The following is a 17944-nucleotide window of genomic DNA, read 5'->3' on the forward strand; positions in this document are numbered from 1 at the left end:
AACCTAAATAGTTATCTCTCACTTTGCAAATGTAAGCGGCTAGTCGCCTACAGAAAGATGTGCTTTGCAACTTGAAATTGATCCAATGGAGAGTGAAAGGTACAGTCGAATGGTTAACAGGAAGCAGGGGGTGTGTGTAGTTAAGGAAATGCTGTGGGTGAAACCCCTGCCAGAAATATACTGTAAAACTTACAACAGAAAGGGTAGTGAAGACCTCTTGTGATATTTTTATTCTGAAATTTGCTATTAAAATGAAGCCATTGTGTTTGGCGATTCTCAAAGTCTCAGAGTAACTGTATTGTCTTGGACACTTGCTTCCAGCGAGCCCTAAGGGCATTCGAACCTGGAGTTTGACCGGACTGTGAAACATCTGACCAACGGACAGCGCTCTCAATATGAAGGTGAGAACAAATCTTTTGATTTGAGAGGATTGTTGAGATGTGTGTTTAGAAAGTTGGGTGTTTAGAGTGAATATAAATACGACAATGTCACAGATCACATGGTTATTCAAGCTCTGGTGCAGTGCTTCGGTTTTTATTGCGTAATCCAGCAGCGGAAGTGCTGTCCGGAGAGAAGTGACGCGAGACGCCGGACAAGCTGTGGGGGATGGTGACTAATTAAAATTATCCAAAAATACAAATACTAGATCTCAAGGAAATCAAACTGGGAATGAATCAGAGACTCTAATAGTGAGTTTTCACCAAACGCAAAGCTAAGCAGTTTACTCGTGTGATTCCTACTTGCGCAATGAGTGTCTTCACACACATCAACATGTTGGAGATAAATACTCTTGCTGCTCTCTACCTGTTGTTGAAGTCCTAAATACACCAGAAAGCCAAACGCTGACATGTCTGGGTTCAGAGCAAGCATAGACTAAAAAAAGATGGATGATGCAACTTCACTCTCTTCCATTGGAGTAACTGAAGCCGGCAGTGTGTCAATATGGCACTGATATCTTGAGTCTGGAGTCTGCGCATAGTGAACGTGAAGTAGAGCCGCGATATCAGTCTCCCACCCACACTCCTGCAGAATCGGTTAATAATCTCAATATGTTGGTTTTAAATAAATAGTTCTGGAAATGTAGAAATTAAAGTTAAAGCTCTGATCCCCTCCCAAAAATCCAGAAAAAAAGGCCTTCATTGACTACTTCACTCAGAGAAGCTGTCAATCATGACGTCAAAACCCGCGTTTTTATAGCATCAATAACTAATTAAAACAGACATAAATTACTTTAAATAACATCAGCGTGATAAAAACGGCCTAAAATGACAGAAACCATCTTTGGAAAAACATATTTGATGTGTAATTGTACTCATGTTTATTACTTTACACACTGTAAAAAATGACCGTGATTTTAACAGTAAAAGACTGTAAAAATGTTGCGGTGAAAAACTGTCAATTGGTTTACAGAAAGTTTCCGTACTATATACGGTGAATAACTGTAATAGATCTAACGGTACATTTAATGTAATTTTACGGTAAAATACCGTTAAATTCACAGTTTTTGGAAGTGAAAAATAACAATTCATTGTAAAATTTACAGTGAAAAAACGTAAATTGACATGCCCACAATTCCCTGCGTGACACTTCACATTTGATATATTTTCGTTGAAATAACTCTGTTTCTTCTTAGTTTTTCTCATTTTTTTCTAATCAGTTATGTACATTAGGGTTTTATGTTACATCTAATGTTGTTAAATTAATGTTTATTGCATTTTTAAAATTTCATGCATGAAATACGTTATTTTACTGTAAATTTAACAGATTTTTTTTACGTTGCTATTGTATTTTTTACGGTAAAGTTCTGGCAACCACAGCTGCTGGTTTTTTACCGTAAATTTTACTGGGATTTTTTTTACAGTGCATGGAGAGGGCGGGGTTTATGACCTATGCAGTATGGGAAACAACATACCTTCTGATGTTCATTCACGTTTATTTGATGCTATAAATGAAACAGCAGGAAGAGATGATCAGTGCCATAATACTTGGATTATCAACAGATGCAAATGGGAGAGACTAAAAAATTGTACAGCTAGTAGTGATCATACTGAGTTCAATTGTAAATAATGAGGAAGGTAAAACAAGGAAATACAGGAAAGCAGACTGGGAAAAATTCAAAAGAATGAGCGAGGAAGGATTGAAAATGATCAAGATGAATGTAGGAATAATTGAAAGAATATAGAGTTGATGTATCAGAGTGCTGCTAGTGAATGAATTCTGAAAAGCAAAGGAAAGAGGTGGGAAAAACAGCTCCATGCTGGAATGAGAAGTGTACAATAGCAGTTAAAGGGGAAAAAAACTCACAACTGGGAAAATATGACTAAATATAAAAAGACTCAACCAGAAACTAGACAATCACGTCAATGTGCCGGCGGGCTTTAGCATATCAACACCAGTGGAGGCGGGGCTAATTAACATATTCATATATCTGTGTATATTAAATGAGGCAAGGGTGTAGAGTTACATTCAAGCTATTTAAAGGCATGAAGAATTTTTTTCCACATGAAAAAAACGATTAAATATGTAATTTTGTTGTTCAAAGATGAGTTTTAAGAGACAAAATTATTGACTACAGGTGGACTTTAAAATTACAGACCGACTTTAACTTCACATTTAGGTAAATTAATGGAAAAAATGGTTACAGATCAATTGAGATAATCTGTTTTTTTTCCCACATCAAAATGGTTTTAGACGTGAAAAGGGAACAAAGGACTCAATAATGAATCTGGAATCAGATATTAGGAAAGCATAATAGCAGTTTTCTTTGACATGGAGAAAGCTTATGATATATTAGGGAAGAGGAGGGTTTGTTGATGAAATTAGATACAATTGGGACAGATGGAAAATTATATAATTGGATTAAAGAGTTTTAATTGGGTTTTAAATTCTCAGTGAGAAAACCAAATATATGTTGTTTATAAATAAAAGGTTGAGATGAAATTATATAATAAAGAGTTAGAACAAGTCGAAATGATCAGATTTTAGGAATGTGGTTCGATACTAAAGTTGCATTGAGTACACACACTCATGAATAAGACGGAGGTTAAATGTAAGAAGATTTTAAATGTAATGAGATTAAAAATGATCAACACATATTCACTTTTAACTACGATTTTTTCCCTCAATAACTCCTGATTTACTGATTATTAATTGCTATTAAGGTAGTTGTTAAGTTTAGGTGTTGGGATTAATAATGTAGAATAAGTTCATTCAGAATAAGACATTAATATGTGCTTAATAAGTACTAATGAACAGCCAATATCACAGTAATACGCATACTAATAAGCAACTAGTTAAAAGACCCTAAAATAAAATGATTTATTCGACAATCATAAGAGCAATAATATATTATAGTTGTACAGATCAGCATGCAGGTATGTAAATAATGTATAAAAACAGCAATAATAAGAAGGGAGATCAATAAAAACTGGCAATCTTATTGTGATACTAAGCAAAAGGGAAGGCATCGACATTTAATACAAGAAGGAAGGAAGACTGTATTATCTCTAGATTAAGACTGGGACATACAGGACAATATTCAACAATGCATATGATAGGAAAACATCCTACAGGATTGTGTGAATGGTGTGGATTTAAGAGTGGAACATGTGCTAATTCAGTGCAATAGATATTCAGAGGAAAGAAGTAAACTAACTGAAGAATTTCAGAAGAAAGGAGATCAACAATCACATTAAAGAAGCTTTTAAACCCAGAAGAAGGGAATCGTTTAGTTATTTCTAAACAGAATCCATTTAATTCATAGCTAATCATCGCATCGCTCGCTCCCGGACAGAGGTGGATCTATCGGAGTTAGATACAGTGTTAATTTCGTTGACGAATAATTTTCGTCATAATTTTCGTTAACGACATTTTTTCACGGACGAAAACGACACGATGACTAAATAAAAATGCGTTTTGAATGACTAAAACTATGACTAAAATCTACTCTAATTTTCGTCAACTAATAAAAACGAGACGAAAATGAAAGAGGGGGGCGATTTGGGAAGAAATCCAGTCAGGACTGCTGTCCTGTGTGGATCTAACCGCGGGAAACGCGGCGCTGTTGCGCACTCTACGGCCTCGCGCAGCAGCACTTCAGACTGATTCGCAATTAATGAATAGCGCACATTTATGCTAAGCGATTGCTTATAAGATACTGCTCTCTACAGTATCCATAGCCTACACCGGAGCGCTTTTTCTCTTCTGTCCGACAGCGAGTTCACGCACACCGCAGTTGAACACAGAAACGCCTCCTGTCACTCACTCAGAGCAGCGGCAGGCCTCGAGACTCTCGTTTGGTCCGGTTGAAGGTTGATATGACAACTTTAGCACATTTGTCAGCTAAACATTCATTCAGTGTTTCCCATCAATGACCCTGTGCCACCGTTTCATAATGAACCGGAAATTTAAAACACGCTTAGCCAAAATGGTCTGTAACGTTGTATTTTACCAACGAACTAAATCGAAACTGTGATATGGCTTTGTGCCTTTATAAAACAGGAAATTACAGTGATTAAGTATATATACAGTCTGTTTGTGCTGCGTGTTTTAAAAAGAAGTGCACATTTGCTCACGAGATCAGCTGCTGATCAAAATAAGGATTTATCTTATTAATTAGCTACTACAAAAGTAGGCTATTGTAATTTCCCTATACTGTTGTGTAAAGTAACTTTTGTGTAAAATAATTTTTGTGTACTGTTGTGTAAAATATTTTTTTATTTTTAAATTTATTTTAGAGTGCATTTGCTACAATATGTGGATATTACTGTCATATGAATAAGTATAGGCCTAAAAAATATTATATTATTATTTTTATATTATTGTAATAATTGTTTGGCATCGTAAAAAAAACAATGTAAACTGAGGTAATATCACAACTAAAAAGATGTTTGAACCATCTTTCATGTCCAGGTACAAGTCAATGCTGTTTCTTTGGTCAATGTGGACACTGTGTACTAATTTTGAGCTCTCAAAGTGCACCAGATTGATGCATTTAACCTTAAAATGTACAAAATTTTCTTCTGGGGGGCATGCCCCCGGACCCCCCTAAAGGACATACACAAAACATAGTTTTACAAATTCCACTGAGAAATAATGTTCATTTTATGAACTTTACTCAACAATACTACAACAAAGCTCCTTTTATGACAGTTAACAGAAAATTAAAATGTTATTGGGCAAAATATTTGGGCTAAGCCCTGAATGTTCACAAGTCTGGATCCGCCCCTGAACTACTGTATGTGAATTTACAATTTATTTTTAAATATGCTGAATTTTGCTTTCGTGTCTTTTTTGCACTTGAACTGTCAAAAACCACCCGCTTTGGCAAGCAAAGTACAGCTGGGTGAACAAAAACAGTTTGGAGAATATCAGATGTACCTATATCAGTGTATAGGATCTGTGTATTGTTAGAGAAATGCTTAATGCATTACAATTTAACTAAATTAGATTTTAGTCGACTAAATCTACTGTAGATTTATGATATTTCAGGTTGTCAGGACATTTAAAAGGTTTTATAGGACTTTAACTTGCACTAAAACATGTGATGTATACCATCCAAGCCTCTAGTATTAATAAAACTGTTCATCTTGATTAGTGATTCAAGCTCAGAAACATTTAGAATCTGTTGATGTTTTTCATATTGAGTATCTTGACTTGGGTCATGATGGATATTTTATTTATTTATTTATTTATTTATTTATTAAACAGTATAGATGATTACTTTGTGGTAATACTATTTGTGAACACAGTTGTGAATGTCAGGCCATGAATCCACAAAAACTATCCCTGGGCACTTATACTTTGGTGTTGCCACCCTTCATAGACCTCATGCCACCCCTTTTTCTAGATCCGTCCCTGCTCTCGGACACACTCACTCTCTCGCGCAGGTTAGGTTCGCTGTCCCATCCTACACCTCATATTTAGATGGTCTGGGATTCGGGATATAAGTTTCTGATCCACAGGAGAATTCGAACCGCACAAAGAACACTCCTGTCCAGTTGGTGGTGGTAAATGCACCATTTAAGCTGGTTTGCAAACAGCCATAAAACTGAAGAAGAAGATAAGCACAAAGAGGAAGAAGCTCTCCCTGCATCCCAAAATCCACGTCCTCTAAATATTATTTAATATAACTAACGTCACATTGAGACGAAGACTTGCGATATGAATGAAGCAAACGTCTACACAATTGCAGTCTTCTGCAATATAATATCAAATATAATGTTTAATTAGTCAGTCCTAGTCGGAAAATCTCTCTGTTGGTCGACCATTTTCAAACAAACGAGTATTAATATTATCCATCGAAATCCGATTTAGCTGGAATCTCCAACATTATGTGGCTCACTTTCAGAATCGTTTCGTTTTTGCTAGTAATGTGCGGTAAGTTCAAGCGATTTTATCTCTATTTTTGAACACTTTCGGTTTCGGTTTCAATAATCATTGGGATGACAATGTCTCTTTTCCATATATTCGATCTTCTGTCAATTCAGTCATTAATATTCTTATTAAAAATGAATATTCTGTTTCTCACTTTTTCTCGTATTATTAATAATCATCATTACATTCGGGGATATTCTTTAGTCGTGTTTTCCGTGCATTAGATGGTGCAGGACACTTGGGTAAAGTTGGTTTTATATTCGCACATTCGGACTTCTGATAAATTGAGACTTTCCAATAAATGTGCAATAAATTAATGTTTGCGAATTTTAAGCAGCGACATGATATTGACAACCAACGATTGTCAACTTACAACATTTTTCACAGTCGATCAAAATAGGCAAGTATTGTTTTAATGGCATATTTACTTGTGAATGTCCAATGTAGTGTGATTAACAAGGCTATTGAATACGGATGTCCGGATGTGCGAATATAAAACCAACTTTACTCAAGTGCGCAGGACTTTGGTTGTCGTTGGTTGTCAATATCATGTCGCTGCTTAAAATTCGCAAACATTAATTTCTTGCACATTTATTGGAAAGTCTGAATTTATCAGAAGTCCGAATGTGCGAATATAAAACCAACTTTACAGGGTTGCTAGGTCTTCACAATAAAATCCACCCAGTTGCTACTCACAACTAGCCCAATTTCTTTCTTTTTTTCTTTTTTTTCAAATCCGCGTTTTTGGCCAGGTTCCCCCGTGACATTTGTATTCCAGGGTCTAAATATCACGTTAATTGGGGTCGCTTCAAACTGCGGACATGAAAAACAAGAGAACTGATAACAGCGGAAACGAGCCCTTGCCGTGATTTAAAAAAACAACACATTCCAGCGATAGATCAGCTCTTATTTAACACAGACCAATGTTTTTTTTTTTTTTGTTTTTTTTTAAAGGTACGTTCGTTTGTGCCGCGAGATGTTGCAAAAAGTGTTGGGGTCGTGGGGACATGCCTAAACAATAGTAGCATACTTAGAGGAAAATGTTAGCCTCTTTAGTTTGCTTTAAATGTGAATTGTTTCATTTAAAAGCAGCATTTCAAGCTTTCTTTAGACACATGTTTCAGGTTTGTTTGATAATTATTCGTTGAGTTTCAGTTCATTATTCAGACGTTTCAGAAAGATTCTCCAGAGACAGCAGAAACGCATCCTGTTTTTATAAAAGCACAAGGTTTTGTTGTTATTGTGAGTGAACACAAATAAAAATAGACCATTTATAGTTTCCCAGATAGCACACGTACGTCTGCAAGACGTCTGTTAAAGATCACTTCATCTGGAAAGCATCTGCTGTTTACAAACATCTGATAGACGTCTTTAAGATGTCAGTTTTACATACATTCTAAATCATAAACATCTTAAAGACATCTTCTAAACATCTATTTGACATCTGACAGGATACGTCCTATAGACGTATTCCAGATGAGCAAACAACCTAAATAATACGTCTTATTATAATGATAATGATGTCTTGCACTTATCTGTATGGCCAAAAAATGATCTTAAGTATTTAAAGTTGTTTCCGATGTCATGAGGCGCGTTCGTCGAACAGAGGGTTAAAGAAAACGTAGCCTATTAAGTTTCATATATGTTACATTTATTAGCCTATAATATTATTTTAATGTAATCTATGTTGATTATGAAAAGTGAACAGCATGAGTAAGATAGGCTATTGTGCATATGATGTAGCCCAAGTCGGGTCAGACGTGATTCTGACCTTTAAGGATTTTTTGTATAAATCCTTTCTTTAAAATTAAGTAATATATATCAGCAAGATAACAACTACCTTAAATGACCAAAACATCTTTTGGAAAGTTTTATTTGAAGTAGAATTTATTTTTATGTTTTGACTCAAGTCCCATTTGTTTGCATAGAGAGGATGAGGTTTATGACCTGTACTGCATCCAGCCACCAGGGGGCGATCAAAGAGCCCGCAGCTTCACTTTTCAGAACACTCAGGCCTGTCATATAATTTTGGGGTTATATTGATAGTCTGTTGTATTCATACATGTAAAGTTATGGAAAATAAGCCTTTGTTTTTCATTTTACATTCAGAAGTCAGAACAATTGTATGCTTAAAAAATAACTCTGTACAATGTGTATTAACATCCTATTGCTTAAGTTTGTCACTCTTTTATTTATGTATTTATTTTTATTTATTAAATATTAGTTCATGTTGAATGTAAAAGTAGCACACCCTTTTTACGATTTTACGACCACTAATACCAAATTTAATTTGGTGAATTTTCACCTCATTAAGTCAGATTGTGTCAGTAAGACGAGATGATCAGTTAAATGTGAAAACTAGCATTAATGAGTTTGTGTTTGTTCTGCAGGAGTGTTTGGTGCTGAAACAGATGAAGAGAAGACAGTATCGGTGATGGAGGGAGATTCAGTCACTCTAAAGCCTGATCTTACTCAAATACAGGGAATTAATATGATCCTGTGGAGGTTTGGAGACACGGGCTTCACCATTGCTCAAGTCGAGGAGAATGAGATCTCGTATGATCCTGATGAGAGATTCAGAGGCAGATTGAAGCTCGATCATCAGACCGGATCTCTGACCATCACAAACATCAGAATCAAACACTCTGGACTTTATAAAGCAGAAATCATACACAACACTGGGACCACCTATAGGAAATTCAGAGTTACTGTCTATGGTGAGGACACACATACACACACACATTTATAAATGACATATAACATGGATAATTCAATGCTTTTAAGTTGCTTTTTGTTTCATAAATTAGACTGAATTAAACTAATGTTCAAAGTGCAGCCATCAAATATTCCTTACGATGTGTTGAACAATAGTTTCTCAATCTCACAGTCATGCTGTTGTTCTGAATATCATCACAGCTGTGATTGGGCTGCAGGAAAGAAGTTTATAGTAAATGACATTTGATACAGAATATATCCAGATATTTAACATAATTGCTTAATCTGCATATGCCTTATGTAGTAACCATAAACGTAAGATCTGTTAGACGTCATATTCTAGAGGCACTAACAGTATTTACTTTGAATCTGATTCCCTCAGAGTCTCCAGCTGTTATTGATGCTTTTAAAGGTGAAATGAAGAGTGTTTCAGTGACGGAGGGGGATTCTGTCACTCTTCAGACTGATACTGAAACACACGGAGATGAGCTGATAGCGTGGAGGTTTGGAGATGAAGGAAAACTCATAGCTAAACATGATCTAGAGGCCAAGAGTCCACCATTATATGATCCTGATGAGAGATTCAGAGACAGACTGAAGCTGAATAATCAAACTGGATCTCTGACCATCACAAACTTAAGAACCACAGACTCTGGAGTTTATACAGTGAAGATCAGCAGCAGCAAACAGACTTTAAACAAGAGATTCACTGTCACTGTCAGCGGTGAGTAACTCAAGACTACTTGAGAAGTTGTTGTTTTTCAGCTGTCTGTAAATAATTCAAAACTTCTCACCCTGAACTCTTATTATCTATAACAGCTTGTCTGACACCTTTAAATACAGTAGATCTGATAAATAATGACTTTCTCTATCACTCAGGTTATATAGTGCTGATGTTTATAGTGTTTGTTATAGACTCAATCACACTAATGTCTGTCTCTCTTTATCTGTTCCAGATCCAGGTCTCTCTCCAGGTGCTGTAGCAGGGATTGTTGTTGTTGTTGTTGTTCTGCTGGTATTATCCGCAGCTGCTGGTGTTTTTTACCATCGTCGCAAAGTCTCTGAACTACAAAAGGAAACGAGTAAGTATTAAAGCTGACACAGCAAGAGGAAAAACATTGAGCTTTATTCTAGTACAGTACAGTTTAAATGTATAATACGATTTTTCACAATCAATATTTCTACCTTTTTAGCAGTTTTACTTGTGTGATAGCTCAACTCTGAAAATATTTGTTGCAGAACATATTTTGTACTGATTTAGTTTATATAGAAGTCTATGCAGTTCTGGAGTGGTCATATGGGAGAATTGGAGATATGGCCGCTCAAATAAAGGGCACATAAAGCTATCATAAACATTCAGAAGGCTTACATAGTCCTGAAGTCACATGGAGTACTTGTTGGTGTTTCATCTAATCATTCGCTTATAATGTCCTCATTTGTGTTTCTATGTGCTGCTGTGACATGAAGAGAAGATATCAAAACAACTAGAGCAACTGCGTAAGTATCACAGCTGATAAGAGGAGAAAAATGAATCTTATTGTGCTATATAAAATGTATAATATGATTGTTTTTATCATAGTCAGTATTTGTGATTTTCACCAAAAGTTCTCATTGTGAGTGATTTAATGCAGTAAGTGTGTGATTGTTCAGTACTGAGGTGCATCACATTAATATACTGATGACTGAATCTCTGTTTGAAATGCTGAATTTAGAATAAACTCACTCATAATCTTGTCATTTCTCTTCCTGTGCTGCTGACATGAAGCGAAGATCTCTGAACAGCTAGAGCAACTGAGTAAGTATTTCAGCTGATACAGCTGGAGAATGAAGCTTTATTGTTTGATAGTAAAGCAGAATATAAAAACAAAACATATGATGATTCACTGATCTAATGTAAAACATACACAGTAAAATCAACTCTGCTCAGAGAACATATGGTCCCTCTGTACACAGAGTTAAAACAACATTGAAGCAGAGTTAAAGTTAATATGATGATAATATGTTGTTTGTGGAGTTGTTTAATCAGATCTTGAGAGATTTAATGTCTTTTATCTTCATTTGATTTCATCTAAGGCTGTGGCTGGAAGTCCTTGTAGTTATTGTGTTTCTTTTCAGTGATTATGCTTGTTAACAGCAGGTGTTCATCACTACTGCTCAATCATAACTTAATCATTTAATTATCTCTTTAACGTTCACTCTGTCTCAGTGTTACTTTAACACTATGTAGTGAGGGACCATATGTAATCTAAGAAGAGTTGATTTAACTTTAGAGATTTTGCTGTGTACAGTATATAACCAATAGAGTATAGTCCCATTAGTTAATGTTAGGTATGCACTTCTTCATTGTTAGTTAGCTGAGCTGTTTTGTAAAGTGTTACTGTATTGTTTATTTTGTTAAATGACATTAATGATGGATGTATCCAATGTTCACACATACAGCATTACTGTAATTGTTAGGGACCATTAATATAAAGTCATTCAGATGATGAAGTGATTATTAGAAGCTCATGAAGAATCACTCAGTGTTTTTGACTCGTGCTTCTGTTTCTGTCTCTGTGTGCCGCTGTGACATGAAGAAAAGACCTATGAAAAAGAACTGCGTAAGTATCACAGCTGATGCAGAAAGAGTTTTACTGTGAAACAAGGAAAACCATGTGAGACTGAGCTTGAATCTGTTTAACCTGTCTGTGTGTGTTTGTAGATTAACCCTTAATGCCTCCTGAAATAATGAGATAAATCTCTTGTAATAAACACTGCAATATTGCTTAAAAGTAAAATGTCATATTTTACGGTCACTATAACACACATGGCATTACTGTAATTGTTACATGATATTAATATGAAGTCATTCAGGTGATGATTTAGAAACACAAACTATTATACAGAAATTTCTCAGTGTTTCATAATCTTCTCATTTGTTTCTATGTGCTGCTGTGACATGAAGCGAATATCTCTGGACAAGAATTATGTAAGTATCAAAACTGATACAGTGAAAATGAGCTTTATTGTAGATTCTAAATGTGTAAAATTAATAGTATTTATAATTATTCACAAGTTCTTCATGTAATTTAGTGCAAATAATGAATGAAGTGTGTGTCGTGTTCATCTGTTCATTCACTTATAATCTCCTCATTTGTGTTTCTGTGCTGCTGACATGAAGTGAAGATCTCTGAAACACTAAAGGAAATGTGTAAGTATTACAGCTGATACAAAGGGAAAGTGAGCTTTATTGTGCTTCAGTACAGCTTAAATGTACAAAATAGACAATATTTCTTAATTTTACACCTTTCTGTATTTAAATTAAGTGCAATAATTAATGAAGTGAATGATTGTCCAGTATAGAGCTGCATGATATTAATATACTGATAATTCCATACAACACTAACTGTAATTGTCTCGTTTCTGTGTTTCTGTGTGCCGCTGTGACATGAAGCCGAGATCTCTGAGAAAGAAATGCGTAAGTATTACAGCTGATACAGCAGGAGGAATAACTCATTTGAACATAAACTAACATTAAGCAATGAATGCTGTGGAAAGTATTTTTGTTTGTTTTACTGGTCACACGTATAACATTAATGTAATTGTTACAGTATTAATCAATGTTTGTGACATGTTCATCTGATCACTCATTTTGTGATGTTTTCCATGTGCTGCTGACATGAAGCGAAGATATCTGAACATCTAAAGCAACTGCGTAAGTATTACTGCTGACACAAGAGGAGAAACAATAACTTTATTTGGCAACAGAAGATATTAAATTCATAATATGATTTTTCAGGTTCTACTGCAGTGATTGTGTGATTGTCCAGTATTGAGCTGCATGATATTACTGAATCACAAACAACATCTGATTTACTAAATTACAATAATTTTTAGTGATCACTAAAAAGTAAACTAATTTGAAGTTTAGATAAAATGATCACTTGTGTAGTGATTTCAGTCTCTGATGTTCACATGTTGATCTAATGTCTTCTTTGTCTTTTTATTTCTGTTTCTAGGCACCGAAGTCACAAATCAAGAGACAACGAGATCAGAGGAGACAATGGAGAGAGGTGGAGAGGAACGGTGCATTACTGTTCAAGATACTGCCATAAGTCAAGCGACAGGTGACGTCAAGACACCCACAGAGGTGCAGAGCAAGAGGATTCCAATCCGTAAAAACAGCAGTGAAGATGCTGGAGTTCACACACCTGGTCAGTGGAAAGCATCATTAAGCCCTGGAAAGATGCTATATGAATAAAACATGATTATTATTTTCTGTTATCTTTAGCATTTTTAATGGATTATTGTGTCTTGTTTGGGAATGTGTAGCTGTAACATCATGTGTGTGTAGATGTGTTTTAACAACAGTCATTGTCTCTGGATTTCAGATCCCACAGTGACTGTAGTGACGCCGCTGTTGAAAAAAGAACATGATGGAGAGAATAAGCCTGAGGACACGACTCCAGGTTGAGATAAGACACGCCCACCCGTGTCAATCACTATGACATCATCAACATGAGCGCCATATTTCTGTCCATCCCGTGAATGTGAGAACCCATTTCTGTTGAGCTGTTAATCTGCAGAGTAAAACGCTTTCTCTTCTGTGTGTGTGTGGCTTTGAAAAACACTACTATCATCACTAACACTGCTTTATATCTCAAGTATAGGTCTCTGTGGAACAAAAGAGGGGCGTCTCCCAATTTTGGGGTGTTTTCTAACTGAGAAAGGTGTTTTTAACGATCCAACCAAAAAAGTACGGAAGCCGGGATAGGCGTTTTTTTTAAAGTACGGAAACCTGAAAGACCATTCATTATTATTTTATTATGTTCTTGTATCACAACTACTTTTTTAATGTTTAGATCACGAGAAACAATTATGTCGAGATAATGAAAAATAAATAAATATTGCTGCATGCTTGACTTCCGTAACAGGGAAACTATGCGTTTTTCCCGAGTGCCTAGATATATGGAAACATTTTACTATAATATATTCATTTATTTTGAAGAGTATGAACTATTTATAGGACAGCTTATAGCTCGAGAGGGCGAAATATATGATTTATACAAGTTTTATTAGCCTACTCCGTTTTTTAAATTATTATTATTATTATTATTATTATTATTTTGCATAAACTACGAATTATAATGACACGGGATGTATTGTGAATCTTACCAATCGGCGTCATTTGTGGTTGGACATGGGGTGAAAAAATACTATAGTAATTGATAGTGGCTAAATAGTGTTTTTGAACCAGTAGTATACTGTATGTATTTACAACACTTTGTTAATTATTGCTACAGCATAGGCTGTAGTATACTTTAGTTTTTTATACAGTAAACTGCGTGTATTGTAGTATAATATAGTTTAAAGAAAACTTAGTACAGTATTGGGTAACGTAATTTATTACTATAGTTGTTATATTACCACAGCAACTGAATTACCACAACAAATTAATTTAAGTATGGTTCAAAAACACTATAGTATTTACTATAAATTACTACGGTATTTTTTTCACCTCTTCACCTTTTTCACCTCAAATAGTTTCTTAAGGCTAGATCGCCTTCTACAAGTCTTGTTTAATAATTGATGCTCTTCAATATGAATAACGCAGAAGAACGCAACCAATGGCACGCGATCAACAGCCTATTTTATTTGAATCTCTTGCATGCCAAATTTCACGTGTGTAAACCGCGTCGTCATAAAAGCTATATAGTATTTTATATATATATATATATATATATATATAAAAACACTATATATAATATTAAAATGGCATAACTAGCCTACTGCACTATATTAATAGACGAGCAGAGAATACGTAGGCTAGACAGTGCTTGTGATTTATATTAACTTTAATTTTAAGTGTAATTGTTTTTTATAGGCTATCAACCACACAGAAACACATGACTGTCTCAGCGTATATTGTACAAGTATAAGCTTTATGTGCATTAATGAGACTATCTACTGACCTTGTGTAAGCTTTAAAATAAAGAAAATGTGTTAACCTGAAATGATGACTCTGAAGACTTTAAACTTTATAATCATTTTATTGACCACAGACACTGTAGCCACAACCTGATAGTAATACTAAAACAAATCAAGTGACCAACAGATTCCTCAAATAGAATAGCGAATGTTAGCTAATAATAGTTATCGCTAGAAGTGAGTGGAAGTAGATTGCTTGAAGCCTTTTACGAGCTAGCAAGCATATTCACACAAAAGAAACGTTAAACAACTATTAAACAACTTAAATAAAACACTTACATTCATATACAAGACATATTTCTTATTGTTTTTCCGGAAATCTCCCACTCGATTTGAGCAAATCAGGTAAAGAGGTTGAAAAACACCTATTCTAGTGTGACAACACCCCAAAGTTGGGAACCGCCCCTTTTTGTTCCGCAGAGACCTCCTTCTCTTATATCTGCATATACATTGTTACGTGTAGCTGGTGGAAGGATGAGGCAGATGCAGATTTCCACAATAATGAACAATACTTTAATATATTCAGGCAAGGAGTACCCAACATACACATGAACATAACATTAAGACGGACAAGGAGTGAAGGGAGTGAGTGCAATATAAAGGGAGTGCTAACAATAGAGTCCAGGTGCAGGTGATCCGTGATGATGGGGAGATGACGAGGGAAGTGAGTGCAGGTGTGGAGAACAGGAGGATCTTGGGAAATGGAGTCCAGGGGAACAAGGGATCTGTAACATACATATGCATGTATTATTACTTTTTCAATTACTGTAATTCTGTTGTGTTGTCTTTATTAGTTAATGATAATGCAAAGTCCTTATTTCAAAGTTTCTAATTGTTACAGGACAATGTTGTAAAGCAGTAATTTTCCATTGCCTTTGCTGTAATATAATAACACTCATTGAATTTGTGCTGGTCAGGTGAACATCTGACTGATCAAGCATAGACAAAAACCTTTTTCAATAAACTGATCATTATACCATTTCTTCTTCTCCTGATTGATTCATTCGTGTATTATAATATTCAATGGATCAAATATCACAGTGAGAGTGGTTAAACACAGAATGTGTTTTCATATTCAGTCACAAGAGGGAGCTGAAGCAGCATCATCTACATTAGGAGAGTCATTACTGTACAACACCAGAAAAAATCACTCATATATCCCTGCTTTCACAGACCAGGGTTAAGACTAGACTAAAATTCATGTGTGAGCTGTCTGATATATCTTAAAATATGCCAGAGCCATTGTTTTGTCTCAAGATCCACATCAGTAATTTTTTTTTCTAAGGCATATTTTATAAAAGCTGCTAAAATATTCTAAAACCCTGTCTGTGAAAGCAGGCCATAATGTAATATACGATTTTTTTTTTTTATTTAATTCATAAAATATCCAAAAACCACTAGAACAGTGTTATATATTTTGTTGACTTGTCTACTTGCATTATCCCAGATGTTTTTCAAGAATGTTTAAATCCAGAGAAATCAACCATTTTAACCAGGATAGTACAGATCGTGTCTGTGCGTCACCTATCAGTGACGTCATACCAGCATTTCCCTCGATTTCCAGTTTTATTTTGTAGAAACCATGGAAACACCATAGATGCTTTAGTATTTTATGTGTTTTATTAGACAGGTGAGCAACTGTTTGGATACAGTCATCGGCAAAAACTGATCATGTTATTTAGCTCAACACGATTAGTCTTATTGTTTGAATATTGATTTAGCTTACTGCAGTGTGCAACCTCTAGTGGTGAAAAATTATATATTGTGCTTTTAAATTTTACCTAATGATATTATTCATGACAAAAGCTTATGTAGGTGTACCAGTGTAGGTGTTTACTATACACCAGAGGTCTCAAACTCAGTCATGGATCGCCACTGTCCTGCAAAGTTTAGCTCTAAACCCACTCAAAGGATTAGTTCACTTTCAAATGAAAGTTAGCCCAAGCTTCTTTCTGATGAACATAATCGAAAAAATATTAATAAATATCCTGACACGTCGGAGCTTTATAATGGCAGTGAAGAAAGTTCACGAGTATGAGCTGAAGAAAAAGCTTCCATCCACATCCATCCATCATAAACATGTGCTCCACACGGCTCCAGGGGGTTAACAAAGGCCTTCTGAAGCGAAGCGATGTGTTTGTGTAAAAAAATATTCACATATAAACAAGTTATGAAGTAAAATATCTAGCTTCCACCAGACCGCCTTCCATATACATGTTACAAAGAAAGTGTTAACTACTTCATAACTTTTATTTTTACACAAACGCAGCGCTTTGCTGTAAAACACAAATACACATGATGAATATTTAGTGAAATACAGAATTAAAAGAGTAATAATTGTAAAGAAACAAATTTGATATATCATATTCATTAAGTTAGAACAAATTAAGCTATTTATTGTTTATGTATCAGCGGTCTGGACATGTTCTACCTTATTTTTACACATTTAGTTTGAAGAAGCAGTCGGCAGTAAAATGACGGGAAGAGCACAAGTTTTGGGCTATACTGCTGTGGTGTCGCTGTGAAGATGAACTTTAACCACTGACTCTTCACGCATTGGTGGTGTTTGAGGGGTGTCTGCGCACACAATAAGTGGGCGAACATTATGCTAATGTTTCGTCTTGACATCACAATGAAACGACTTGTTTAATTGACTCTGAATTGACTCTTGAGAAACAATAACAAAACAGAAAAAAATGGCTGACCGCACACTGAATCCAAAAAGACTGAAGAGGTCTAGAAAATACAAAATTTATTTTATAAATTGCATGGTAAATCACCCTCTTTCTAGAAAGACAAGCAATTCAAAGCCATCAGCTGAATCCAATTATCACAATCATCAATTAACACCAATATCAATCAATTATCACGATTGTCACAGCAAGAG

At 35.2% G+C, this 17944-nt stretch overlaps 1 protein-coding gene across 5 annotated transcripts; it reads left to right on the forward strand.

The window, feature by feature from the left end:
• The first annotated feature begins 3 nt into the window (after nt 1–3).
• On the forward strand, nt 4–16048 carry LOC137015470 (uncharacterized). 5 transcript variants are annotated; one of them, XM_067380478.1, is made up of 14 exons: nt 4–99; nt 322–401; nt 8766–9092; nt 9473–9814; nt 10047–10172; nt 10558–10587; nt 10856–10885; nt 11667–11690; nt 12035–12058; nt 12251–12280; nt 12524–12547; nt 12755–12784; nt 13089–13283; nt 13461–16048. In XM_067380478.1, the coding sequence occupies exons 3-14, from the start codon at nt 8810–8812 to the stop codon at nt 13541–13543; spliced, it is 1221 nt and encodes a 406-aa protein (XP_067236579.1). In that variant the 5' UTR covers nt 4–99; nt 322–401; nt 8766–8809; the 3' UTR covers nt 13544–16048. The 5 variants fall into 5 exon arrangements, 4 of the variants coding, with proteins under 4 accessions (XP_067236579.1, XP_067236574.1, XP_067236588.1 ...); XM_067380487.1 differs by lacking the exon at nt 4–99 and adding an exon at nt 185–203; XR_010893981.1 differs by lacking the exons at nt 4–99; nt 322–401 and adding an exon at nt 6064–6378 and having other exon boundaries at nt 13461–13619; nt 15584–15717.
• The last annotated feature ends 1896 nt before the right edge of the window (nt 16049–17944 follow it).

This window comes from Chanodichthys erythropterus, chromosome 3, assembly GCF_024489055.1.
Source record: "Chanodichthys erythropterus isolate Z2021 chromosome 3, ASM2448905v1, whole genome shotgun sequence".
NCBI classification, from domain to species: Eukaryota; Metazoa; Chordata; class Actinopteri; order Cypriniformes; family Xenocyprididae; genus Chanodichthys; species Chanodichthys erythropterus.

Excerpts from the sequence above, each read along its gene's own strand:
- LOC137015470 (XM_067380461.1), top strand. The coding sequence starts at position 6,333 with ATGTGGCTCACTTTCAGAATCGTTTCGTTTTTGCTAGTAATGTGCG. Across the intron at positions 9,093-9,472 it reads ATTCAGAGTTACTGTCTATG|AGTCTCCAGCTGTTATTGAT; the intron begins GTGAGGACACAC and ends TGATTCCCTCAG. Across the intron at positions 10,173-10,557 it reads TGAACTACAAAAGGAAACGA|AGAAGATATCAAAACAACTA; the intron begins GTAAGTATTAAA and ends TGTGACATGAAG.